Here is a 27,278-nt window from a genome sequence, read left to right as displayed (position 1 = left end):
GCCCAGCCCAGCACAGCAGCCCAGCCCAGCCCAGCCCAGCACAGCAGCCCAGCAGCCCAGCCCAGCAGCCCAGCACAGCAGCCCAGCAGCCCAGCACAGCAGCCCAGCCCAGCCCAGCCCAGCCCAGCAGCCCAGCCCAGCAGCCCAGCACAGCAGCCCAGCAGCTCAGCAGCTCAGCTCAGGCACTGCTGCTCCTCGATCCCTTCATGTTGGCTTCTGATCCGCTTCTGCGCCTGAATGGGGTTTAGAGAACAAGTTGGGATCCAGAGTGTGGACTGAGGGATGATCCGAGCGATCGCGTGGGAAGACTGAGAGTTTGAGTTTGCAGCACAGAGACAGACACAGAGACAGACACAGAGACACAGACACAGACAGAGATACAGACACAGAGACACAGACACAGAGACACAGACACAGAGACAGAGACACAGACACAGAGATACAGACACAGAGATACAGAGATACAGACACAGACACAGAGACACAGACACAGAGACACAGACACAGAGATACAGACACAGAGATACAGACACAGATACAGACACAGACTGGGAGGTGACATGCAGCTGCTGCTCAGGCTGGTGGTTTGTGCTCTGTCCCTGTCTGGCAACACAGGTAAGTGTGTGTGTAATCTCTTCCTCTCAATAAACTGTAACTGCCTTTATTTGGGCTCTTATGCCGTTATAATGGCCGCCTGGTCAGTTAGTTAGCAATTGAGTAACGCAGTGATCTTGTTAGGTTTTGGATGGTTGGCACAGGCACAGAGTGAGAGAGAAATAAACTCACTCACTCACTCACTCACACATCCACTCACTCACTCACTCACTCACACATCCACTCACTCACTCACTCACTCACACATCCACTCACTCACTCACTCACTCACACATCCACTCACTCACTCACTCACTCACACATCCACTCACTCACTCACTCACTGACTCACTCACTCACTCACTCACTCACTCACACATCCACTCACTGACTCACTCACTCACACATCCACTCACTCACTCACTCACACATCCACTGACTCACTCACTCAAAAAGGATGGAGAATTGTGTCCATTTTCCCTTCTCGATGCAGAAGGAATATTGTGCATCATTCCCTGAATTTATTCCCTGGACTCTGTTCTGGGAATGAATGACTTCAGTCACCGTCTCTGGCTGCACAGATCTTTACTCATCGCCCTGTTCTTGCACCGACGCGCCTTTGGGTACGATTAATGTTCAGATTTAGGGCTCATAATTAATTTAGACCCAAATGTATTTGGAGATATCCCTGGAGAAATGTCAGGGTTCTGGTTGAATGATCTGATCTGATTCCGTCCTGAATGAAGTGTCAATAACAGAGAGAGAGAGAGAACTGATCTGTTTATATATATATGTATATAAATATATTATACTAAGGACACAAAGGTGCAGGGAATGGAAGGGCGATCAGGTCGTTATTATTGTTATAAAATGCAAAAAGGAGAAAGAGACTTTTTAGTCGATGAGTTGAATTGCGTGTGTTTATGTGTGTGTGTGTGTGTGTAAAAAAAAAAGTGCTGTTTGTAGCACATGGAAAATAAAATCAAGCAAGTCGCTGCTCCACCATCTGGAGATGTTTCAATCTGGCCACGTTTGCAGAAGCTTTGGTCAAAGAAATGCAGCCACTTCGTTTAAAGATGTCGTGAAGACGCATCTGCTCGGATTTGCCCCGCAAGACTGTAAATGTTTGATGGGGCCGCAGGGCAGGAGGTCGGAAAAGGGCAGCGTTGCGACTTGGTCAAAGCGCCTTGGCAACGATTGACACTGAACAGATAATAATAATAATAATAATAATCCTTGCATTTGATATAGCGCTTTTCACGTCTTCCAGACGTCCCAAAGCGCTTCACAGAATGTACTGTAAAGTGAATTGATTTTATATTTTGGGGCGAACGCGGCAGCCAATTGCGCACAGCAATGTCCCACAACCCAGTGAATTCAACAGCAAATTCCCAGCCACCAGCTGGAATAATTACCTGCACTGTGTGGAGAGCTGGGCGGTACCTGCGCAACACACACACAGAGGAACACAGGGAGACAGGGAGATCACTTGAGTGCCCTGTTTGTTACAAAGCACAGTGGTTGAATTTTTTTGCCCACAAAATATACAGTCAATTCACTTTGCAGTATATTCTGCCGCAGGCGCTTCGAGACGCCTCAAAGACATAATAAGGCGCTATATCAAATGCAAGGATTATTATTATTAATATATATTTTCAGTGGCTTGCAGGCTGGCAAAGTGCTCTGTAATTCATCTGGGCTATTGCGTGGAATGAAACAAAGATGGGTTTTAAAGAGAACAGGAAAACAACAACAACAACAAGATTGCATTTATAGAGCGCCTTTCATGTTGGGAGGACGTCCAAAGGCGCTGCACAGTTGGGTCGGGACCTGAGCAGGGGGGAAATGGTCAGGGTGAGGGGAGGGAAGGGAGGGAGCGAGGAGGGGCTAGAGAGTCGAGAGGGGAGGTGAAGGCATGGTTGAAGAGAAACGTTTGATTGAAAAAACAAAGTAAACGTAATGTTCAAGGCACTCTAAGAAGCCGTGCTTTAACCTAAATAAAGTCTACAGTTGATTTAGAAGTATTGTCTAACTCCTCATGTGTGTCACCAATTCTTGAAAGAGTCATGATATAGTCAAACCGGTGAATTTAAGTCAATACTTTAGGCGTGTTATAGTTGTTTCTTTTACATGTAAGTTTGATTCTCAGAAACTTTGTTTCGATTATCTTAACTTCATTTTTTTAAAAACAAAAACACAGCCTCCAGTTACTGTATTGTTTAGCATTGGTACGGATTTGTAGGACTGGAAAATATACTTTATTTGAAAATCCAAACCTTCACTTTTTATATCTGGGAATAATTTTCTCTTCCCCTTTTTCCTTTTGAATTCTTCCCACCACTGCAACTTTCCGAGCTGGTGGAAAGGAAAGGCTGCAGTGCTGTCAGCCTCCATCAACGTAGGCAGTTGATACAGGGTGTGTGAGAGCAGTGATTTTCCCGTTTTTCTCTCCTTTTTGGATAACTCCCTGAGCAGCTATTCCCCACTTTGATACAACACAATTGAGATGAGACATTCGCCCAATGGGAATATTTGATTGAAAAAAAATCCAGCAATTCTTTATTGTTTCATCTGTATTGAGAAAGAGAAGGGGGTTTCCCATGAAGTCTCGGCAAGCAATCCCCCAGACAAAATTGATCATTTAATTCATCGCTGTTTGTGGGATATTGCTTGAATATATTGGCTGTCCCATTTGCCTACACAACACACCATCCTTTACAGTAAATCTATGAAGTACTTTCAGATATCTGGATGATGTGATAAGGTGCTATATTATATGCAAGGATTATTTATGTTTACTGTCTATCAATTGCATATAATAGTTACATGAATTATTTTGTGTTTGTAAGGCGAGACTTTCCACATGGCTCTCAATTTAATCTATTATATAGCATTTCAGAGGTTCTAGAATTTGGAAAATTGTGGAATTCAGCCATAACTTCAAAGCTGCTTTTTCTGTAATCCTTAAAAGAAATGCACAGGAAAGGCAGATTCAAAATGAAGACTGTATTTAAGAAATTGCCAAATTCTGTGTGCTCTGAAATATAACTATAGAGTAATTCAAGAACTAGGTGGAATTTCACCCCAGTAGAGTCAACATAAATCAAATGCTGTTGCCTGTTCACAGGAACAGATTGAAAATGTGTTCAAAATTTACATCTGTATTTCCTCTTTGTATTAACCCTGCTAGATTTATTTACAAATTCACAGTCATTACACATTACACTTGGCAGCTATTACTTGTGAAGAATTTGAGACATTTTGAGTTTATTGGTGCCATATCAAATACAAAGAATATTATCTTATTATGATTTAAAGTAAGGTCCTGATAGATGTCAAGCACTATCATTGTTAAGTGCTCCAAAATGCTACTACACATAAAAGGCACTAGATATTTGCAAGTTTTTGTTGTTGATAGGTTAGTTACATCAATAAGTAAATCAATAAGTAAATCAATAAGTAAATCAATAAGATGTAAAGGCTAAATTGTAATGAAAAAGGGCAGTTACCCAAAGTTATTTTCTGAATGCAACATTTTTTAAAGTTATGTACAATGGAGAATTCCATCAACCATGAAATCATTATCAAATTCTCACTGTATGGAGAATAAAACTGTGTTTTAAAATGGCTATCTGATGATGTCATGGGGCGGGGGCTGATATTTAACTGCCATGTTTGAGGTTGTTAGCTGTCATTGTGAGTTTCCCCAGTATAAGCACACATTATTAAAAGTCATTACATGAGATATCTTACCCCTAACATCCTTTTATTTTATCAGCACCACAATAGAAAGAATTGGGAAAATAATCAAGAGGAGTACATTTGAAGAATGCCTTTAGTTCACTTCATCTCATCTTCTTTGGGGAATACCCACCAAAACTGTTTTCCCATTGCAGATTCAAGCTTTACGAATCTGTATCTTAACTGAGTCCAGCATCCTGGTCTTTACCACCCATTCTGGTAACCAATATCCAGTTGTTAATTACTCTCTTCATGAAGAAATACATCCTGTTTTTTGTCCCTGAATTTATGCCTTCTTGTACTGATGCACCTTAATGTGAGTAATAAAATAATCTTTGCATTTGGTATAGCGCCTTTCACATCGGGAGGATGTCTCAAAGTGCTACTGTAAAGCGTAGTGATTGTGTATTTGTTGGAAAACCCAGTAGCTATTTTTGCACATAGCAATGTCCCACAAATAGCCAAGAAGTGAATGACCAATTTTATCTCAGGGATTGTTGGCCAGGACACTCAGGAAAACTCGCTTCTCTTTCCTTTCTTGCATAACCTTATAAAAAGTTTGGATAGGGGCTGCTCCCAAGTTTTTTTAAATAAAATTAGCATTTTATGTATGGAATGCTAATATCATTGGTAAAATAATTTCTAGGATGGTAACTAACTCCCAAAGCCTTTAACATCATGTAGCATATTTGTGAGGAGTTGCTTTCAAACTAGACTGTTTGTAAATTGCTGTCATACTGTAATCTTTGACATTTCCAAACAATCATTTCTAGGAAAACAAAACAGTTCTGGAGAGGAGGAGGTTAATTCTTTTTAGAAGAAAGTGTTCATGATAGTTTCTTTTGAAATAACTCTGTTTTGTAATCAAAAATATGAATCAACATGAAAACAAATTTCAGGCAAGTATCATGAATTACTAATCCACCATCAGAAGAACCAGCGCTTTATACAGATTGCAATTATGCAAATCATTACGTGTCACTGGGGCTCTATTTGCTCATGACATCTCCTAAAGAGTGATTCTTATTACAATATCTATGTATCCACACACAAAACATATCCTTTCCAAATCGTTTCTGCTTCTCATAAACAGTGCTGGAAACTGAAGAACACTGTGAACCATCATTCATTATCACTCAGGTTCACCTTGGAAAGTTGCCATCTCAGGAATACAAGATAGTAATAGAAGCTACCTTACCTCACTAGCTAAATAAATGGTTCTAGTGCTGACTGCAGTGCTTTGTAACACTAAAATGCTGAGTGCTGGTATTAAGTTCTGGATCATTATAACCTCAGAGCAGCTATTTAACAAGAAAATTGTAAATAAATGTTTATTTTGTAAGATGCAAATTCTTTCACATTGGAATATTCTGTTACCCTGAAGCCCTCAGGTAATGATGTCTAACAAGTTAGAAAATCATTGTCAAATTCCATTTTATTTGGTGCTGCTGTAACGTAAGGTTTGTTATTCCTAATGAGCAGTATTTGCAGTAACTGGCATTACAACATCTAATACAGCAATAGATAGACAAAACAATAACATTGAAAATAGAATTAATTTCACTTAACTCAAATCAGATCTGCAAAATAACAGATAATGGATCCCAGGCTGGCAAAGCCCAGGGTTTTTCCACTCATGTTTTTCTCCTTCTCACAAACACTGCTGGTTACTAACAACTGCACAAGCAATTTCCACGTGTCTCAAGGGTTCTGGGATTTATGATTTTATCTGAACTCCTTAAAAAGATTACTGCTTTATTATCACTCCCAAGTGGCCTTTTATTTGGATGAGCTGGGAGTACAAATTGCTGTGTTTAAAACACCGGAGTCCTGGCTGCTGAGAAGCAGGATTTCTGTTCGTTAGGTCTAGAACATGCAATCTGTTCCCTTGAGAGTGTGTCTGTGGGTAGGGTGAGGTTTTAATGTATCTGGTTATAGTAGAAGAACACAGAAGTCAATGCATCATGAGTCTCATAATATGCATTTGCATGCTGTTGAAATCAAACCAAGTAAATGTTGCAGTTTTTGTGGTAGAATGAACTGTTAACTAAAAGGCTTTATTTGCCAAATCCTGCATGCTGTGAAATGCAAAGTTAATAGAATAAATCTAGACCAAGGTGGAATAAATCTGATAAATCCCTTGCTGATAAATTTACATTTGCAAGCACCATTGAATGCCCAAGCATGGAGTATGGTATCTTCCAACAGCATCTGCATGATGCATTGACTTTGTCCAGCATAACCAAATGCATTAAGCTCTTATCCTGCCCCACACCCACTGACTGATTCAGGTGTCAGGTCATCAAGTCCACAACAAATTTGATTTAATTTCACTCTCCATTCATCAGACATGGAACTATGGAGCTAGCCCCAGCCCAGAAAAACACCACTTACATCCTCTCTCCAAGGAGGAATGCAAATAACTATTCATTGTTTTCCAGTTAGCATGCTGAGTCCAGATATTATCTAAATTGTCTTGCAATTCTGCTTAATTGCAGAATAATTGCCTTATGGGACTCTCTTATCCAACTAAGTGAAAGTGCAATTCTCCACAGATCACAGCAGAATAGGCTGGGACAATGTCTAATCAATTTCATTTCAACTTTGCTCATGACTGCCATTCATATGATTTTCTCTTGATTGAAACTGCGGCTAGATATTAGAGATGCCAGAGATTTATTATAAATCTGGGTAGAGAGGTGGAAGGGATGGTCAGGTGACAGCTGCAAACACCTAAAGCTGTGTTCCATGAATTATGATTCCACCTGATCCTTTGGAGTGAATCGAATCTTACTTTTTATTCGCAGTGGTCCAGAGTTCCCTTATGTTGTATGTTCTAATAGAGATGTTATTTCCTCCAGGGAAATCTTCTATTTTTCATTACTATTTCTCTGCATTTGATTCCCACAGAATTTTTTTCATGGTTTTAGCCCTAAAACCATTCTCTTAAAATTTAAGATTAATGTTAGAAGATTCTCGATCTCTTTTTAACTGAGTTTCCAAATTAAAACTGAAGTGAAGAATTTTCCAAAATTTTGCACCATCTTAAATTTTACTTCATTCCTTTGTAACGTTTACAGTTGCTCAGGATACTAGCAGAGAGCGCTCAATTAGTGCTGAAATAGTGAATGACCTTCCAATTGACTGACCCACTGTTGTGTTTTAGAGTGCCTTTAGTTAGATCTGACTATTTAGTGTGTAATTATGAAGCACTGTTTGTAGCCAGTTAGTCTATAATATCTTCACATCGTGATCCAGAGAGGCTGAATTAGTACAGTAACCTTTCATTTCTCAGGCCTTGAAAGATGTCTCAGGCTCATGGGATGAAAGTTCTCTCTGGCTGTTGGCTGAATGGGTGCTTTGCTGATGTTCATATTACAAAGCTATCCATCATTCAGCACTAAATCGGGAATCTCACTCAAAAGGAGCTAAAGGGTGATTAATGTGGGAAGTGAACAAGTATCACACAGATGCCACAGGGACTTCTTGACACATTCTGAGGAGCAGAATAAGGGAAATGCTACTCTGAATCCAATCTTTTCCATGCTGACAGGTTGGGTCTGATATATTTGTAAGTCAAGTGACCTTGGCAGGCAAACACATCTTATTATTTGCAAGTGCTAAATTTATGGGCAATGTCCAAAAAACAATACAGTTTCCATTTATGTATCGTCTTTCACGTCAGGATGGTGTCCCAAAGTGCTTCACCCAGCTGATTTTGCATCTCAGCTGATTTTGCATCTCAGTTGGGGGTGGGGGCTGCAACTGGATGAGTCAGGTGAGAAAGGTGAGTCAAATATAAGTTTTAAGGCAGGCTTTAGCGGTCGGGAAGGAAGGAGTGACACAGAATGAGTCTTCAGGATGGAGATCCAGAAAGCTTGAGCAGAACAGCTGAAAGCTCACTCACTGATGGTAGGACAGATGAGGCAGGAAACATGAAGCAGGTTGGTGTTAGCTGAGTGGAGTGTGGGTAGGGTTGCAGGAGGTCTCAGGGGTAAACTGGGGGAGGCAGTGAAGGGATTTGAACATAAGGATGAAGATGTTGAATTTGATCCATGGGGGATGGGGAGCGAGTGGAGTTGAGCAAGAATGGGGTTGATAGGCTCGCAGGAGCCTGATGTCGGAGAGGGCAGGGGCTGCAGAGTACTGGATAGCCTGTAGCTTGTGCAATGAGGAGTTGGGGAATCAGGTAAGCAGGACTTTGGAATAATTGAGCTTAGACATGAACGTATACAATAAACGTATTGATGATCAGAGGCAATTCATTCCCAATAGACTCCCACTCCCAGTGGAGTCCTGTAGCTCAGTGGTTAGAGCACTCGCTTTGCAAGTGAGAGACCTGAGTTCAATTCCAGGCAGAGGGCGAAACCTTGGGCAAGTTTCCTTACTCCACACGCCTAATAATAATCCCTCGAAAACCAAAAACAATAATAAATTGGTAATTTTCAATCCACGACTGTTTGTGGGACATTGCTGTGCGCAATTGGCTGCCGCGTTCGCCCACAAATATACAGTCAATTCACTTTACAGTATATTCTGTGAAGCGCTTTGGGACGTCCTCCCGACGTGAAAAGCGCTATATCAAATGCAAGGATTATTATTAATATACACAGAGTGAATTACTTGCAAGTACAAAAGTTAACCACTCCCAATATTGATTGAATTGAATTTAATATTGTGGATATTGTTTTTGTTAAGCACATGGACCAGATGTGCACTGAAATCACTGATAAATGCTTACTCTCCCGTTCCTTTAAAATCTCATTGCTATTGCAGGAACGTGAAAAAATGTTTGTTAAAGGCAGGTGAAAGTTAAATGCATACTGCCTCTAATGGATGTTTCCCAGTGACATTGAGGCAACGACTCTGTATGGAGTTTGATGTTTGGACTGCATAGAAATTTAACCCATGCAAAAAAAAGATTATGTTTATCCAGCATTCAAAAGGGATCTAATTAATCCCAAAACAAGTGCTATAATCCTCTTCCAGGTTTCCAACAGCAGTTTGTCTGGCTTGTTTTCTATTTCCAACATGTTATAATAATAATAATAATAATAATCCTTGCATTTGATATAGCGCTTTTCACGTCGGGAGGACGTCCCAAAGCGCTTCACAGAATATACTGTAAAGTGAATTGACTGTATATTTGTGGGCAAATGTTGCCAGATTATTTGGATTGCTTTCAAAAGTGATTAAGGCATTTCTTTGCAGTCCCATCTGTCTGTTCAGGTGGACATTAAAGGTTGCAGGACACCATTCCAAACAAAAAAGGGGGTTTCTTCCTGTCTCCTGGAAATCCTCCAGATAATTTGTTCAGTTGCCAACAAGTACAAGGTCACTTTTGACAGCGGTTACCTAGGAAGACATTGAGACATTTCAACATATATAGGTGCTGTATCAAATGCAGGTGTTATTATTTATCACAAAATATTCTGAAAGGGTGATGAGTGTTTGAGATGTGGATCTCCATGAATAGTTGGCTTATGTATATGAAACTCTCAGTCTGGCTGGGATTATTAAGTAATGAGTTTCTGTGTGTGCCAGACACTTCTCTGAACAAAATAAAAGCCTGGTGTAAAACTCCAGTCTGATTCACACTGCCACAACCCCCAGTTGTCCTGCACATTGGCTACAAATCACCACCAAATCCATAGCAATTCATCACCAAACAGCAGTTTAAGTGTCTAGGACCCAAAATAAAGCTCCTGATAAACCTTGGCATCTTTATAAGATTGTATTGGCATTAGTGCCACTGGCTGTGCAGACTTCCAATTTAATCAACACAAGAGATATTTTCATTTGACTTTTAAATCAACAACTGGTTTAGTTTAATGTCACAGTCAAATGGGGCAGAGTAGATACATCTTCACTGAACATGAACTGTTCAGTCAATGTGGTTCACTTAGCCAGTGGATTGATCATCATTTCCATTTTTGGCCCCTTGTTTCTATGGAATTATTTTGGATACTTCAGGCAATCCATCATTGAGGAAATAACTCTGCAAACCATGCACAAGACTCAAGGAATAGAAAATATAAAAAAGTAATGTCGTAGCTCATAAAGCTAGGCAGACAGTTAGCAATATGATAAGACCGAGAATGTTGGAAATTGGAAATCCATTGAGGGCTGCTTTGCAGACAACATGTTGTCATATTCGTTCCTTCAACTTCACCTGGTATTTGGGGTAATATAAATCATTTTATTTGTTTGTTCATTTTCTTCATTATTTCTGTCCAATTCCTGTCTCAAGGACAGGATTTAGGCCAACACACAGACAAGTACACATGGATGCCCCTGCTCTGAGTGCTTACGCTAAGGGAGAGAAAAAGTACCCAGCATTTGCAGTCCTGAGACCTGAAATTCCACCTAGTCTTAACACAGAGTTGTGGAAAAGCCTTGAAATTACAATACAATTTGGAAGCCGGGTTTCCAAGGTATTTAAAAAGAACTGGCTTCCAATTTAAGAATGAAATCCCACAATTGGGTGTAATCCTAAATTGTGCAGAACAATTTACAAAAAAGTACAACAATGTTTATACTGTAAATGGAATTTGGCTTCTCAGATGTATTGATATTGTATGAGCACTGCTCCTGGCTTGGCCATGTTAACCATCACAATCAATTTCCACCACTCTCCTAAAGATGCTGACCTGTGTTGGAGTTTGTTTACACAGACTCTGGCCATGAAAGCCCAACCGACATGCATTTTTTCACCCCACTTCCACCAGTGTACATTTTTCAGCAAAAGTTACTAGATAGAGAACAACAGTTGAAATCCTGGCTGAACTTCTCTATCCCTAGAAAGGTGAGCCTAATAGTAGCATGCCATTTGAAGTCAACTGTGATCTGTCAAGCCAATCTGTGATCTTTTGTATCAATGGTTTGGTATAACCCTTGTAACGTTTGGTATAATACATTACCCAGTAAGTTATTGGTGGTGTTCTTACTTGCTATTTTAATGTCCATATACCTTAGTGAATGATTCCAACACAACAATAATAATAATTATTATTATTAATAATAATTTGACGTTGCGATTTTCTCATCAGTAGGATGTCTCAAAACACTTCACATTGTAAAGTGTAGTCAATATATTCTGCAGGTGAATACGGGAGCTAATTTGTGCACAGCAATTTCCTGCAAACGAAAAGTGAATGACCAATTTTATGTGGCAAGTTACTGGCCAGGATATCAGGAGAAACTCTCTACACCCTTTAAGAGGTTGTTCCTAAAATGTAGTATTTCCCTTTGCAATGTGCTGTATTTTTGAAGTGCAATTGGGACAAAGATTGAAATCTGTAATGGTTTAATTGACCAATACGTGCAAATTCTGCCCTGTCAATACTGAAAAACATTGACCAAGCCAGGGTTTACCATACATTGAACCTGCTTGTAGCTCATAGTACTAGAGTGGTACTTAGTGGGATAGCAGATTTACTTTTATTTTATTTTTGAATTAAGAAGCTGGTATGAAGATTTTCGCCGAAGTCCCTCTCCTCTGCCCTGGATTCTTCTGAACTCCTCTCCCTCTGGCCCACCTCTCGCACCAACCCACTCGCTGCACTTACCCTTCTCCACAGCCCCCTCTCCACCACATTCAACGTCTTTGCCCCCCTCACCTCCCGAATTGCCTCTTATTTCTGAACCTCACCCTGGTTCACCAGCCACCTCTGCTTGCTCAAGGGCCAGGTGCGGGCTGCTGAACGCACTAGGCTCAACTCTGGCCTAACGGTCCACCACCACATCTGGCTGGACCTCATCAAGAACTACCACTCCGCTCTCGCTTCAGCCAAATCATCCTTCTATTCCAGGTTAATCCTGGAGACGAAAGGCAACGCCCGGCTCCTGTTCTCCACCACCAACCACCTCCTCCGCTCTCCCCGCCACACCTCGCAGATTCTATCCTCTGACTCTCACTGCGAGAAAATGCTGGACTTCCTTGCGTCCAAAATCAAGTGAATCCGCACAGCTGCCACTGCCCCTCCAACTTCCACCCCCTCCCTACCCCCACCCCACACTCCGACAATTACCCACCCCTCCTTCCACACCTTCGAATCTGTCAACCCCTCCTCTGTCTTCACCACCATATCCTCCATGAAGCCCACCACCTGCTCCCTGGACCCCATCCCCACCCCTCTCCTTAAATCCCAGCTCCACCTCCTTGCCCCACTTCTCGCTGACATCATCAACCTCTCCTTGTCATCTGGCACTGATCCTTCCCCGCTCAAAACAGCCATTATCACCCCCACCTTGAAGAAAACTTCCCTTGACCCATCACAGCTATCCAGCTACCGGTCCATCTCAAACCTCCCTTTCCTAAACAAGGTCCTTAAGAGAACCATTGCCTCCCAGCTTCGCTCTTTCCTCTCCTCCCACTTCCTCCATGAACCCTTCCACGGAAACTGCTCTTGTCAAGGTCACAAATAACATCCTGACCATGTGTGACCAGGGCTCCCTCTGTCTCCTCGTCCTCCTTGACCTCTCCACTGCCTTTGACACCGTAGACCAATCAATCCTCTTCCACCGCCTCTCCTCCCACCTCAACCTTCAAGGTTCTGTCCTTGACTGGTTCAGGTCCTACCTTTCACACCGCCTCCACTTCGTCACGGCAAACAGCATCTCCTCCAGCCCCCGCACTGTCTCGTGTGGTGTTCCTCAGGGCTCTGTCCTTGGTCCCTTCCTCTTCACCCTCTACATGCTCCCCCTTGGTGACATCATCCGCAGACATGGGGTAAAGTTCCACATGTATGTGGATGACACCCAACTCTATCTCTCTGCCTCCAGCCTCAACTCCAGGACTAGTGGCGTCCTGACCAACTGCCTGTCCGACATCAAGTCCTGGAAGGGACAACTTTCTCCAACTCAACGTCAGCAAGACCGAGGCCCTCCTGATTGGCTCACGCCAATCTGCACCTCGGGCACTGGCAGCATTAGCCTCCACAGCTGCACACTCAACCTCACTGAGCCAGTCAGGAAACTGGGTATCTTGTCTGACCCTGAACTGTCCTTTCTCCCCCACATCCGCGCCATGACCGGCACTGCTTACCACCACCTCCGCAACATTACGAGATTCTGCCACTGCCTCACCCCTCAGGCTGCCGAAACCCTCACCTACGCATTCGTCACCTCAAGGCTCGATTACGGAACTCCCTCCTCATCGGCCTTCCCAACTCTTCCCTTCACAAGCTGCAGGTCATCCAAAACTCTGCAGCTTGCGTACTCTCGCGCACCAGGCTCCGTGACCCCATCACTCCCGCCCGACTCCACTGGCTCCCCATCCCCTGAAGATCGAGTTGAACAACAACAACAACAAGATTATATTTGTATAGCGCTTTTCAAGTCGGGAGAACATCCCAAAGCGCTGGACAGTGTACAGCATTTCAGACCCGAGCTGGGGTCAGGGCGGGAGAAGGGAGGGGAGGGAAAGGGTGATGGCATGGTCGAAGAGGAGAGTTTTGAGGTGGGACTTGAAGGAGGCTAAGAGTTCAAGATTCTCATCCTCACTTTCAAGGCCATCCATGGCCTTGCCCCCTTCTATCTCTCTGATCTGCTGACTTCCTACCTACCTGCCCTCTTCCTCCGTTCAGTGGGCTCCGATCTGCTCCATGTCTCCCGCCCGACCCGCCCTACCATCGGTGGCCAGGCTTTCAGCCTCTCTGCCCCCACACTCTGGAACTGCATCCCACGGTCCCTTCACCTCGCTTCCTCCCTTGCCTCCTTCAAGGCCGGTCTCAAGACCTTTCTCTTCAACCGTGCCTTTGGTCGCCCTCCCACCTCTCCACCTTCCCTACCCCTCCCCCACCCCTCCCCCATGTTCAGGCCCCAACACCTGACTGTTCAGCTCTTTGGGACGTCCTCCTGACTTGAAAGGTGCTCTATAAATGTAATTTTGTTGCTGTATGTTGCTCCAATAAGCTCCAATTCACAGTCTGTGACGTGCTGGAATTTTAATGCAACAATAATGACTGATTCGGGATCAGTCAGTATCTTTAGTTAGCAGCAGGGTGGAATTTTCCAACATGGGTTAATTAACCCATTTAGGGTTGTCATTTTTACTGCACTGTTTCCACTTCTTGTCATTTTGCTTCATGCCAGTTGTGATGAACATCTCTCTGACGTGCACCATTTCAGCTGCCAAAACAATGAAGCTGCTTGCAGAGATGGAAGATGCCCTGCTAAGGAACCTGTTTCGAGGATATCAGAAGTGGGTGAGACCAGTGCAAAACTGCAATGACACAATAACAGTGAAGTTCGGACTTGAAATCTCCCAGCTGGTGGATGTGGTAAGTTTTGTCTGTGTACCATTATTTTAGGAAAGTGTACACATGGAAACTTTAAACTAAATGCTCTGAGAGATAAGTAAAAGCATTGACCTTCATCCCATTAGAGCCAAAGAACAAATAAGTGAATATTAAAATCTGAATTCATACAAAAAAATTTTTTACGTACTTTACCTGTCCTCATTCATGCTTCAGTTCTCTCTTCTTCTCGACCTTTATTATTTTTTAATTTTTATTTAATTTCACTTCTCAATTTCTTCTCTTCCAGTTTTATTTAATCTTTTTTTCTCCATAAATTTACCTTTTAAATTTCTGGTTCCTTACTTTTTTCGGCTTCCACATTCCATTTCAATTATGGGGCAAAGTATTTCAAACCAGAATTGGATCTCCTCTTCTCTCACACAATTAAAAACATTTTCTTAACCTCTTGTGTTAAAAAGTATATTGTAATATTATATATGCATCGGCTTCTGCAAACAGGCTGTGAAACTATCAACCAGCATAGAGTTATTGCTAGTTTCTATGTTTGCTCCCCACCAGAGAAGTGGGGGGAGAGAAAAGGGATATAGAAACTAATTTGAAGAGGCAATTTGTGACATAGAGAGTATCTGCTTTTTTTCCTGAGGAAGAAATGCTGATGCAGCTATTCTCTAGAATGACTTCTCTTTGAAGTTGAGAATAGCAGATGAAAGAGCAACTATCACTAATAGTCGCCTGGAGGTTAAGAGCAGACTCCTCCATGAGAAGTGCTCTCAAGGCCAATGATGTGAGTCAGAATAGATAATCTCTCTGTGATAACCACAGAGAAAAACCCTCCTGGAGGTGGGGGAAGGAGGGAGACGGTGGTAAGCAGGATCTCCTTGGAGCTGAACTGGCTACAAGGTGACATGTTTGGCAATGGAATGTCAGAATCGAGTCAACCCTCTGTGGCAATCTCAGTCGTTCCAGTTCCCGAGCAAGGTCCATTTTGTCACAAAATGTAAGATTACACAGAATTGTAAAAAAAGAACCTTAAAATACAACCTTAATTTAAGAGCAGGCATCCAAATTAAGCCTAAATTTAAGCATTTTCCACCATTCGACACAATTTTAAATTTTAAGAGAAAATGGTCATTCAGATTTAGCCCAGGTGGAATTTCAAGCCTCTGATCTCTAATCTTACTTGTGTATATTTCATTTAAACCTGTGATCTCTACTTCTGCCCTCATAATCTATGGCAAATAGTCTTTTTGTATAATAATTTCTATAGGCATTTTAAACAGATTAGTTTTCCTCTCCTAGATTAGTTTCCCCATCAATCTTTTCCCCAGTGTCAGATAAAGTTAGGGCAATTGGTCCCATGAATCAGGGTGATGTATCAAAAAATGTTCCATTGGAAATATAAGGCCCCAAATTCCACCTGAACTATTTTATTTTAAAATTTGGGATGTTTTTTTTACTTTGGTAATTGATTTTTAAGATCTGTGAAAAACTAGCATCCCAAATCATTTGGAATTTAAAAAATGTTTCATAATTCTGCATGATCTTACATTTTAAGGCAAAATAGTTGTACAGATGGAATATCTAGTCTTTAGAGTTGTTATTAAGGAATCATTTTTATGAATCTTGCAATATAAGTCCCAATATATTTTATATGATTACTTTGAGATGGATGGGCTAGATGGTACAATGGTCTGCACATCCCAGGAACTGGCTATCATTATGTTATGAATATCACATCCCTGAGAAGAACTCAACTGTTTTGTGAAAGGTTACTGCCAAATTCCCTGAGCCCAAGCTGCTGCACAGAGAGAACCTCAGAAGAAGGCGAGGGAGACGGACTGTCAGTAAATTCAAGCGAAAATTAGATAATTATTTCGAGAGAAATAAAATTGTTTTAAGGCGTTTGAACAATTTCACATTGTTTGACGGTTCACTATTATTGTTTTGGTCGGTCAGTTGATCATTCCCTCTCTCCCTTTTTACATTGGGACCAGTACGTTTGACCACAGTGGTCTTTTGTGATCCTGTATGTTCCTATGTTCCAATGTGTTTTTCTGCCTCAGGTTTTCTACCCAAGTCACATTGCTTGATTTTAGAGAGTTTTGAAAAATGTTAATAATAATCCTATCATCTTTGCATTTGATACAGCGCTTTTCACGTCGGGAGGACGTCCCAAAGCGCTTCACAGAACACACTGTAAAGTGAATTGACTGTATATTTGTGGGCGAACGCGGCAGCCAATTGCGCACAGCAATGTCCCACAAACAGTCGTAGATTGAAAATGACCAATTTATTATTGTTTTTGGTTTTGGAGGGATTATTATTAGGTGTGTGGAGTAAGGAAACTTTCCCAAGGTTTCGTCCTGTGCCTGGAATTGAACTCAAGTCTCTCACTTGCAAAGCGAGTGCTCTAACCACTGAGCTACAGGACTCCGGTGTTAAGCTGGTGCTGCATCCATAATGAATCTTTTACATTGCAGGATGAAAAGAATCAGTTGATGACTACAAATGTTTGGCTAAAGCAGGTGAGAACATCTTGTCACAGTCGATGCAAGCAGCAAGTTAGTGCTGCCACTTCTGGACAATTAGGTGGGATTCAGTGCGGGTTAATTCATATTGTCAGGCTGTAGGATAAGGAAATGTAAGTATGAACACAGTGAACAAATGACGACAGTCAGGTCAAGCTCCCATTGGTAAATATATCACTCGGTACAGATATTAACAAACCAGGTAGATCCCAAAGTTGATCCCTGTTCTTGGCTGATCTTATCCAGGATCACAGCAGATGTGCCTGAGTTGGCCCTACAACTCCTGACTAGGAGAAGGAAATTCAGCCAATGTTCCTGTCCATGATCAGCATCCAGTAATCCCTACTAAACATGGAAAGTACCAACAAAAAAAAGTGGAAATCTCACAATAGAGATGTAACACAAAGATTTCTATTGTGATCAGTGCGTGTTTGATGCTTCTGTCAACTTATAGAATGATCACTTGGGAAAGGTAGAAGACGACACCTGATAACTGTAGAGCTGCAGCAAGGTACAAGTCAGCCACTTCAAGAGTGGAGAGGGGAGACCCGGGGAGAAAGAAATGAAAATCAAGTTCCCCAGCTCAGATCTCAAAGGCACTTTACAGTCCATTTTTGGTTTTAATACTTTGTTTATATTGACCTGTGCAATGGATGTGCAGTTTATATAATATTTTTGCGTATAACTCATGATATTATTCTGTGCATTAGATGTTTATAGCTTATATAGTATTTTGCATATAAATGGGGACATTAACTTGTGAATGGATGTGTGGTTAAATGGAATATTTTGCATATGGCTTGTTGAATAAGCTTCTGTATTAAATTTGTGGTTTATATAGTTTATATAGTATGTAGATTAATACTTGGCATATTAATCTGTGCCCTAAATGTAGGGTTTTATATTTTTCGGAATTAATTTCTCAACTTAGAATGGTCACAAGAGTTCTGTGTCATTTGGTCTTTGCCCCTCGTGCTGTAACTGGATTTATTATTTTGAATTGCAGGAGTGGAATGATTATAAGCTGGCATGGGATCCGGATGATTATGGTGGCATCAACGCTATCAGAGTGCCGTCTGAGTCGATTTGGCTCCCTGATATTGTATTATATGAAAAGTAGGTATTCAGGAATCAATTCTGACAAGCAGAAAAACTGATAAATCTATTCAACACATTTGTGATGTCTTAAGACAAGAGATGAAAGGCTTAAAATGTACTGAAACATCTTGGGTATTCATTTATATGCCAGGTTATACCAATGTTCAAAGCCTGATTCAAAACTTATCTCCTTGACTGTGCCTTTGAGTTATTTTTGTTTGTTTCATGACTGTTTGTGGGACATTGCTGTGTGTAATTGGACTGCCACATTTGCCCACAAATACACAGTAAATTCTATGAAACATTTTGGGATATCCTACCAACGTGAAAGGCACTGTAGAAATATAAATTGTATTATTGTATTGTTGGGTAAGCAGACACCTGAACTATCTCATTGTCTTAGCCTTAAGACCAATGGTCTTAAAAATTAAAATCATGTATTGGTTAGAGCACTCACCTCACAAGCAAAAGGACTTGGGTTCAATTCATGCATGAAGCAAAACCTTGGGCAAGTTTCCTTACTCCCTGCACCAGGCTCCAATGGCTCCCCATCTCCCAGAGGATAGAATTCAAAATCCTTGTCCTCACCTTCAAAACCCTCCACGGCCTTGCTCCATTTTATCTCTGTGACCTGCTGACGGCATATCAACCTGTCTACTCCCTCCACTCAGCAGGATACAGCCTGTTTCATGTCCCCTGCCTGGCCCACCCCACCTTTGGCGGTCGGACCTTCAGCTTTGCTGTCCCCACCCTTTGGAACTCCATCCTGCAGTCTCTCCGGCTTCCCTGAAATCCAGGGTTGTTTCCAAGCCCACCCTGGTACAACAGTCATCTCCACTCACTCAAACACAAATCTGGATGCTCGAGCGCAGAAATCCAGCCTCAAGATTCATTGCCAGCTGTAGCCCGAGCACTTCCCTTTCACAGGCCAAAACTGACTTTTATTTCAAAGCCATCCTGGAGGCAAACAACAATCCAAAGATGTTGTTTTCCACCGTCCATCACGTCCTCCGTGCACCCCATCAAGCCCCTTCTATCCTCACGTCAAACACCAAGTACAAAGAGGTCCTAGACTTCTTTGTCTCAAAGATTGAAAACATCCGCTTGGCTGTATCCTCCTCTCCCATGTCCCCTTCCACCCACCCAGACCAACACCACGGCTCCTGCCATTCCCCCTCCTTAAACTCCTTTGCCCCCATTTTTTCCTCCTCCCTCTCAATCACAATCACCCAGATGAAGTTCACCACCTGCTGCCTCGGTCCCCTTGCAACCCAGCTGCTGGTCACTCAACTCCCCCTCCTCTACCCCCTGCTGGGCAACATGATCAACCAATCTCTCTCCTCAGTCTCTGTTCAACTCCCCTGTCATCACACACCTCCTCAAAAAAAACATCCTCCATCCCTTTAATCTCTCACACTACCATCCCATCTCCAACCTACCCTTCTTTGCCAAAGTCCTGGAACTCATTGTTGCAGGTCACCTTCGGTCACACCTCTCCCTCCACTCCCTCCTCGAGCCCCTGCTGTCTGGTTTTCACACTGCCCACAGCACAGAGACAGCGCTTGTCAAAGTCACAAACAATGTCCTCTCTGTTTGTGACCTGGGGTCCCTCTGCCTCCTTGTCCTCGTGGATCTCTCTGCCACGTTCGACACAGTCGACCACGCCATCCTCCTCCACCACCTCTCCTCCTCATCCACATTAGTAGGACCACAATCACGTGGTTCGAGTCCTACTTAACCAACCGCCTCCACCTTAGCAAATGTTTTTTCCTCCCACCCCTACCCGGTCACCTGCGGGGTACTCCAGGGCTCCATTCTTGACCCCCTTCTTTTCCTTGTCTATATGCTCCCTCTTGGCAATGTCATCCGCAGACGTGGAGTAAACTTCCTATAGTATGCAGATAACACATAAATCTACTTTGTCTCCTCCAGTACCAACTCCAGGTCCGCCAATGTTCTATCAGCTTGTCTGGCAGACATCAGAGCCTGGATGAGTGCAACCTTCCTGCAGCTGAATGTGGACAAGACAGAAATCATACTCCTCCCGTCAATGTCTTCACTTCTGCAGATCCAAACTTCTCAACCTACTTGGGTTCTCCCTCAGACTCACTGAACCAGTGCACAATCTAGGCCTTTGGTTCAATACGCAGCTGTCCTTCCTCCTCCACATCCAGTCCCTGACCAGGACCACAATCTTCCGTCTCCACCACATTGCCAGCCTCCAATCATACCTTACCCCAAATGCAGGCAAAACCCTTGTTTGTCACTTCCGCCTGGATTACGCAAACGCTCTCCTCGCCGGTCTCGCCAGTTCCACTACTAAAAAGATCCAGCTAATTCAGAACTCTGCCACCACATACATAACTTAACTGGACCAAACTCTGAACGCACATCTCACCAGTTCTGGTCAGGCTCCACTGCCTCCCCATCACTGAACGGATCGACTTCAAGATCCTCACACTCGTGTTCAAATCCCTTCAATCTCTGGCACCTCCCTACCTCTCCGCTCTCCTCACTCCCCAATCCACCACCTGGTGTCTCGGCTCAACTGACACTGGCTTCCTGCTTGTCCCTCGCACCCTCTGTCCCACCATCGGAGATCGTGCTTTCAAACACTATGCCCTGAAATTGTGGAACACTCTCCCTCATTCTCTGTGCTTTGCCCCCTCTCTCCTCTTTTTCAAATCCCGCCTGATAACCTTCCTTTCGACCTTGCATATGGTCACCACCTCCCCACCCCCAGCTTGAGCTCCACCATTGTTAAGCGCTCCGTGAGGCTACCCTGCATGGAGGGCGCTATATAAGTGCAAGTTGTTGGTGCAAGGCATGTCTCAAAACCCTCCTCTTTAACCATGCCTTTGGCCACCCTCCTGTCCCTGCCCTCCACACCTCCCTGATCCCAACCCCCAGCTCGGGTCCAAATCCCTTACTGTCCAGCACCTTGGGATGTCCTCTTGACTTGAAAGGTGCTATGCAAATCTAATGTGTTGCTGTTGTCACACCTAATGCAGCTGAAATCCTCATTCATCATTTCAGACCTCAGTTTTTTCAATACCTTCCTTGCCAGTCTCCACAGCTCCACCACCCACAAAATCCTACTCATTCAAATCTCCGTTGCTATCTTGGAAACAGTCTTTCTTTATGCAGGAAGCAATTAACACCTTGGGTGTGTTGCCAGGAAGCGTGGTTGAGGCCAGGCTCATTTTTTAAAAAAACGCGCTGTGCTATGATGGGAGGACCATTGGGTGGGTGTTCTGAAGGGATGAGATCAGATGGGTCAAAGGGCTTTTTTATCCCAACTTGTGATCTTGTGAAACGTCAGCAAAGTATTTCTGCTCCTGCTACTTGAAGAGAAAATTGTTTGTGGTTTATGTGAGGTCTGAAAGTATGGTAGTTGCTTCAAGAATACTTTGAATCGAAATGTTTGGTAACATCAGACTGTGCGAACTGTGTGGTATGGTTATACTGTAATGCAAGGTATAGAGATTGACAGATTCCGGAGACTGACATAATCTCTGTCAGTACCAATGTCAGGATTGATGTGGCAGAAAGGAAAATAAGATAAGTAGTACAACACCCACTCAGATTGCTTAGCAATAGTTCTGACGTCGCTCAGTGGGATATTTGACAGCAGCATATGTTTCTTTCCATTTATGTCAAAAATGATTCCCACTGTTCATACTGAGCTGACACACAAAGTACATTGTTCAGGTAGCATACTATTCAGTTGAACCAAATCGCTTCTTGTCTGGTAACCTTTTATTGATTCGATGATGAATGTTTGCAGGAATCTACCATACGTGGTAAGAAAGGCAAAAATACTGAGATTATTCAAAATACAATTGAATGTTATGATGGTAGAGTTACTGGGAGATGAGAGATGCCGAGTTTCACTTCAAAGCAAGTAGTTTGCAGGAAGAAGGGATGAGTGAAGGAAGTAAGGAGTTCCGCAAACCCTTGTTCGATATTATTGTATGGCAGATAGGCTCAAAACTACACTAAACAACAACAATGTGCATTTATATAGCGCTCTTCACGCAGGGTAGCATCTCAAAGACTGAGTGTTAAAGTGATTAAAATTACAAGTGACATTAAGGAGAGGGCAACCTTCAAATCAAATAATCACTGGCAAATGAAATTCAATACAGATAATTACCATGCACTGCATATAAGAACAACAACAACAGAATTACATTTGTATCGTGCCTTTTACATCAGGAAGACGTCCCAAGTAAGAAGTAAGAATAGGAGGCACAGGCAATGGATGAGCTCCACCTTGCCAGTAGGAGCAAGCAATAAAACAAGGCAAACAGGAAGCTGGATTACATTTCCAAATCAGTTGAGCTCAGAACCTCAGAACTCATAAGCAAGCTTTTCCGTACTCAAGCCAGGCCTCACCTGGACTATTGCTCACAGTACTGGCTAGCACAGTTTAAGAAGACTTGCCAGCGGCAGTGCAGAGCAGAGCAACAATATAAGAAGGATGAACTGTGAGAAAAGAATAATCTTAGACCCTTAAGTATTGAAAAGATGCACCTAGAAGGGACTGCTGGGAAATATAGAATAATAATCATTGTACCTACAAATTAGGATTGGAAAAGTAAATCCAGAAAAATACGCTCAGATAAACAAATTCAGCAGGACAAGAAGACACAAATTCAAGGTTATCAACAATAACAACAACTTGCACTTATATAGCACCCTCCACACAGGGTAGCATCTCAGAGTGCTTAACAGTGGTGGAGCCTGACTCCTAGCCGGGTGGGGTTGGGTGGGTTAGGTGACTGTCTTGCAACGAAAAGGAAAGGTATCAGGCAGGATTTGAAAAAGGGGAGGGGGCAAAGCGCAAGAATTGAGAGAGTATTCCAGAGTTTCGGGGCATAGTGGCTGAAAGCATGACCTCCAATGGTGGAGTGGATGGTGCAAGGGGCAAGTAGGAGGCCGGTGCCAGTTGAGCGGAGGCGCCAGGTGGTGGATTGGGGATTGAGGAGGTCGGAAGTGAAGGGATTTGAACACGAGTGTGAGAATCTTGGAAGTCGATCCATTCGGTGATGGGGAGCCAGTGAAGCCTGGTCAGAACTAATGAGATGGGGGAAAGGAGTTTGGTATGCGGGCGGTAGAGTTCTGAATTAACTGGATTTTTTGTTTAGTGGAGCTAGGAAGATAGGCGAGGAATGTGTTTTAAGTAATCCAGGCGAGAGGTGATAAACACATGCACGAGGGTTTCGGCTGCATTTGGGGTAAGGTACGGTCGGAGGTGGGCAAAATACACCAATTCAGCACGACAGAAGGGCACAAATTCAAGGTTACAAAGTGTAGACAGACATCAGGAAGTATTTCTTTACTCAGAGGGTAATTAACGACTGGAACAGAAACTAGGAGGAATGGTTGAAGCCAGCACCCCATTCAGAAACAGCTTGAAGACTTTACAATGGATATTCTGGAAGCATAAGATGAAATGACCAGAAAGTCATTTTTCATCCATTCCTCCCTTGTGACTTTGTGTATTGTAGAAAGGTACAGAGTTGATTGATCCGTTGTGTAGAAATATGCAAACGCTGAAATATTTCCTCTCTATCTTCTTATATTTCTCCGTTTTCTTGTCTTGCTCTTCAGTGCAGATGGACGGTTTGAAGGCTCCTTAATGACAAAAGCAATTGTGAAGCATAATGGTGCAGTGAAATGGACACCCCCAGCAAGTTACAAAAGCTCCTGTACAATAGACGTCACTTTTTTCCCGTTTGACAGACAGAACTGCTCAATGAAATTTGGGTCCTGGACCTATGATGGCAGCTTGGTCGACCTCATTTTGGTAGATGAGAATGTGGACCGAAAGGACTTTTTTGACAATGGAGAATGGGAGATTTTAAATGCCACGGGAATGAAAGGGACCAGAAGCGATGACTGTTATGTATACCCTTTTATCACATATTATTTTGTACTGAGGCGTTTGCCCCTGTTCTACACATTGTTTCTGATCGTTCCTTGTCTTGGGCTATCTTTTCTCACTGTACTCGTATTCTACTCACCCTCAGATGAAGGGGAGAAGCTGTCCCTGTCCACTTCGGTTCTGGTCTCCCTGACTGTCTTCCTTTTACTCATTGAAGAGATCATCCCATCTTCCTCCAAAGTGATCCCTTTGATTGGGGAATATTTACTGTTTATTATGATTTTCGTGACTCTCTCGATCATTGTCACTGTCTTTGTGATAAACGTTCACCATCGCACCTCAGCAACCTACCACCCCATGGCCCCGTGGGTCAAAAGGTTGTTCCTTCAGAGGCTCCCCAAACTCCTGTGCATGAGGGGCCACACCGATCGCTACCACTGCTCGGAAAGCAATATGGACAGCCCAAAATCGAGGCAGAAGGCCGCTGAGAAACGGAGACGGAGTTCAGCAAAGGATGACGAAAATGCAGCCGTGGTAGCTATCTTAGAGAGGGCTGCTGAATCTGTGAGATACATCTCGGGCCATATAAAGAAAGAGCATTCTATCAGAGAGGTAATGAGAGAATGAAATATGCAACAATAACAACTTGCATCCTTTGCATAGGATAGTGTCTCAAGAGTGCGGCACAATGATGGTGGTTAAACGCCAAGCAAGGGAGAAGGGAAGGGGATCATAGGTGCGATCGAAGAGGTAGGTTATTAGGCGGGATTTGAAGATGCATAGAGAGGAGACGAGATAGAGGGGCAGAAGGAAGAGATAGAGCAAGCCTATCAATACAATTCAGTTCGGCTGTAAAACTTGATACAATAGCAGAATAATGCATAGCATATGTTGCATCTTCATCTCAGTTTTGTAAAGTTTTCTAGATATTGAGATGCGACTTATATAGCAACACAACCTGTCAGAGGGAATCTGAACTATAATGCTGTCTAGAATACTAGGTGGGTGTGAGGTATTGCATTTTGGGAATGTGTTTTGGATAACATCAAAATCAGCGACTAATGTATTCATGAAATAGCTCCTGTGTGAATACAAGGGGAACCAACAAGAGTTAAAAAGTGGTTTCCTCTAAGTGGTCTACAATGTATCTATTGCTAACCTATCTGAATCTCAACCAATCTATACATTACTTATTCACTTACTCTGCCATTACACCTTCATACATCTAGTCATCTATTCATTACCCCATTCATTCTATGTTTCTATATCTCTCTCTTTACTCATCACCAGGGTCAATAGAAAATTGTGCAAATATTTGCCAAAAAGAGCGGGGAAATTTGACAAATTTTGCGGAGAATTGTGGGGGTTGATAGGTGTCTTTTAGGTATATTTTACTGCCAACCTACAGCACAGGCCATTAGGGATGAATGGTCCGTCTCCACGCCACACTACATTTCAAGGCCTGGAGATCCACTAAACACAAGCATTGCTCCCTCCTGACTGTAGAGCTCCAGGAGATCACCACCTCCTGCCTCTTGGGAGCCACCACCGCACACACACACACACACACACACAGAGCCACAGACTCAAACACACAGACAAACATACATAGGCAGAGAGACACACACGCGCACACACACAGACAAACATACATAGACAGAGAGACACACATACACAGAGACACACACACGCACACAGACATAGAGAGACACACGCACACACAGACACACACTCATAGACATAGAGAAACACACACTCACGTACATACAAAGGAAAGAGAGATACACAGACAATCTCAACAGCGGGACTTCGGGGTGAGCAAAACCTATTTCGCGCTCACACTTCGCACGCAGGTCCAGAACCTCTCCACCCACAGGAGCGTCGTCGTGCAAACAGCCAGCAGCAGCCGCAGAGGCCCAGGGCGAGGAAACTTTATTTTTTTACAGGTTTTTAGTGGAGGGTGTCGTTTTTAGTGGATGAGGTGGAAAAATCGCGACTGCACTTATCTATTGGCCCAGCTCACCACTCTCCCTTTGCATTCTTGCCCTCAACACCAATTCATTCATCTACTGATCTGTTCATCTGCTCACCTCTATAACCTGTCATTGCTTGCTGTCTTCCTATCTGTCTTTTGTTTCCATTTCAAGTTTCGTACAAATCAAATCATTGGATTAAGTTTTGTTTTAACAATTTCTCTCTCTATCCAGGTTGTGGAAGACTGGAAGTTTGTAGCCCAGGTTCTGGATCGGATTTTCTTATGGCTCTTTTTGCTGGTGGCTATTCTAGGATCGGCAATGATCTTTGCTCCATCACTTCGAATGTGGTCGAGTATTATAATAAAACCCAATGAAAATGATCACAATTAATCTCAAAATGTGGCTCATACATGTTTTTGGAGCTGGTTTGCAAATACGTCACTTGCTATTAGATTGAATTCTATTTTATAGAAGAAAGATGCTTTGCCAAGTATCATTTGGGAGCCAAGGCAGCACTTCGAATGTGGTTGAGTATTATAATAAAACCCAATGAAAATGATCACAATTAATCTCGGAATATGGCTCATAGATGTTTTTGGAACTGCTCTGCGAATATGTCTCTTGCTATTAGATTTAACTCTATTTTATAGAAAGAAGATGCTTTGCCAAGTATCATTTGGGAGTCAAGTCAGCACACTTAAATTCATACTTACTGCACCTATTTATGTACATTTTAATCTTAATGTGCAGATTTAATTTTGAATCAAATACCGGCATGTAAAAGCATGGAATATGTACTGCACTGCAAATTCCGAACAGTTTGTGTTCTGTGTAATGCTTGTTTATACATGAATTTGATGCCATTTAATTGCATTGCTATCTTTTCGATGATTAGTGACTTATGCAACAACTGAAAAAGCAGAGGGTAGATCAGAGGATGATAATTGGACACTAATGTGATTTTCCTGGAATTGAGACACATACACATTTGTTTCATGAACCTCATGAATATATTTCAACAAAGAAACAATAAGGTATCAAAATTTTTTGCAGGAACAGAATTTTGTATGGCTTTATATTAAAAATGCCAACAGAGCTTCAACGACACATGGAAGGATTGCTGAGTAAAGATGCCTAATTTGCTCACTGTATCAGTTGTCCATGAATAATGGTTAATATATTGGAAGAA

At 42.7% G+C, this 27,278-nt stretch overlaps 1 protein-coding gene across 2 annotated transcripts; it reads left to right on the top strand.

Moving 5' to 3' along the window:
- The first annotated feature begins 551 nt into the window (after window positions 1-551).
- Window positions 552-27,278, top strand: chrnb3a (cholinergic receptor nicotinic beta 3 subunit a). Of its 2 annotated transcripts, none has more exons than XM_007892014.2 (6): window positions 552-615; window positions 14,467-14,618; window positions 17,078-17,122; window positions 18,132-18,241; window positions 23,840-24,725; window positions 26,321-27,278. In XM_007892014.2, exons 1-6 carry the CDS (start codon window positions 561-563, stop codon window positions 26,477-26,479), a joined length of 1,407 nt encoding a protein of 468 aa, XP_007890205.1. In that variant the 5' UTR covers window positions 552-560; the 3' UTR covers window positions 26,480-27,278. The 2 variants fall into 2 exon arrangements, with proteins under 2 accessions (XP_007890205.1, XP_007890204.1); XM_007892013.2 differs by having other exon boundaries at window positions 14,431-14,618.

Source organism: Callorhinchus milii, unplaced genomic scaffold (assembly GCF_018977255.1).
Source record: "Callorhinchus milii isolate IMCB2004 unplaced genomic scaffold, IMCB_Cmil_1.0 Scaffold1, whole genome shotgun sequence".
Lineage (NCBI taxonomy): Eukaryota > Metazoa > Chordata > Chondrichthyes > Chimaeriformes > Callorhinchidae > Callorhinchus > Callorhinchus milii.
This window is presented reverse-complemented; position numbering and strand designations above follow the sequence as displayed.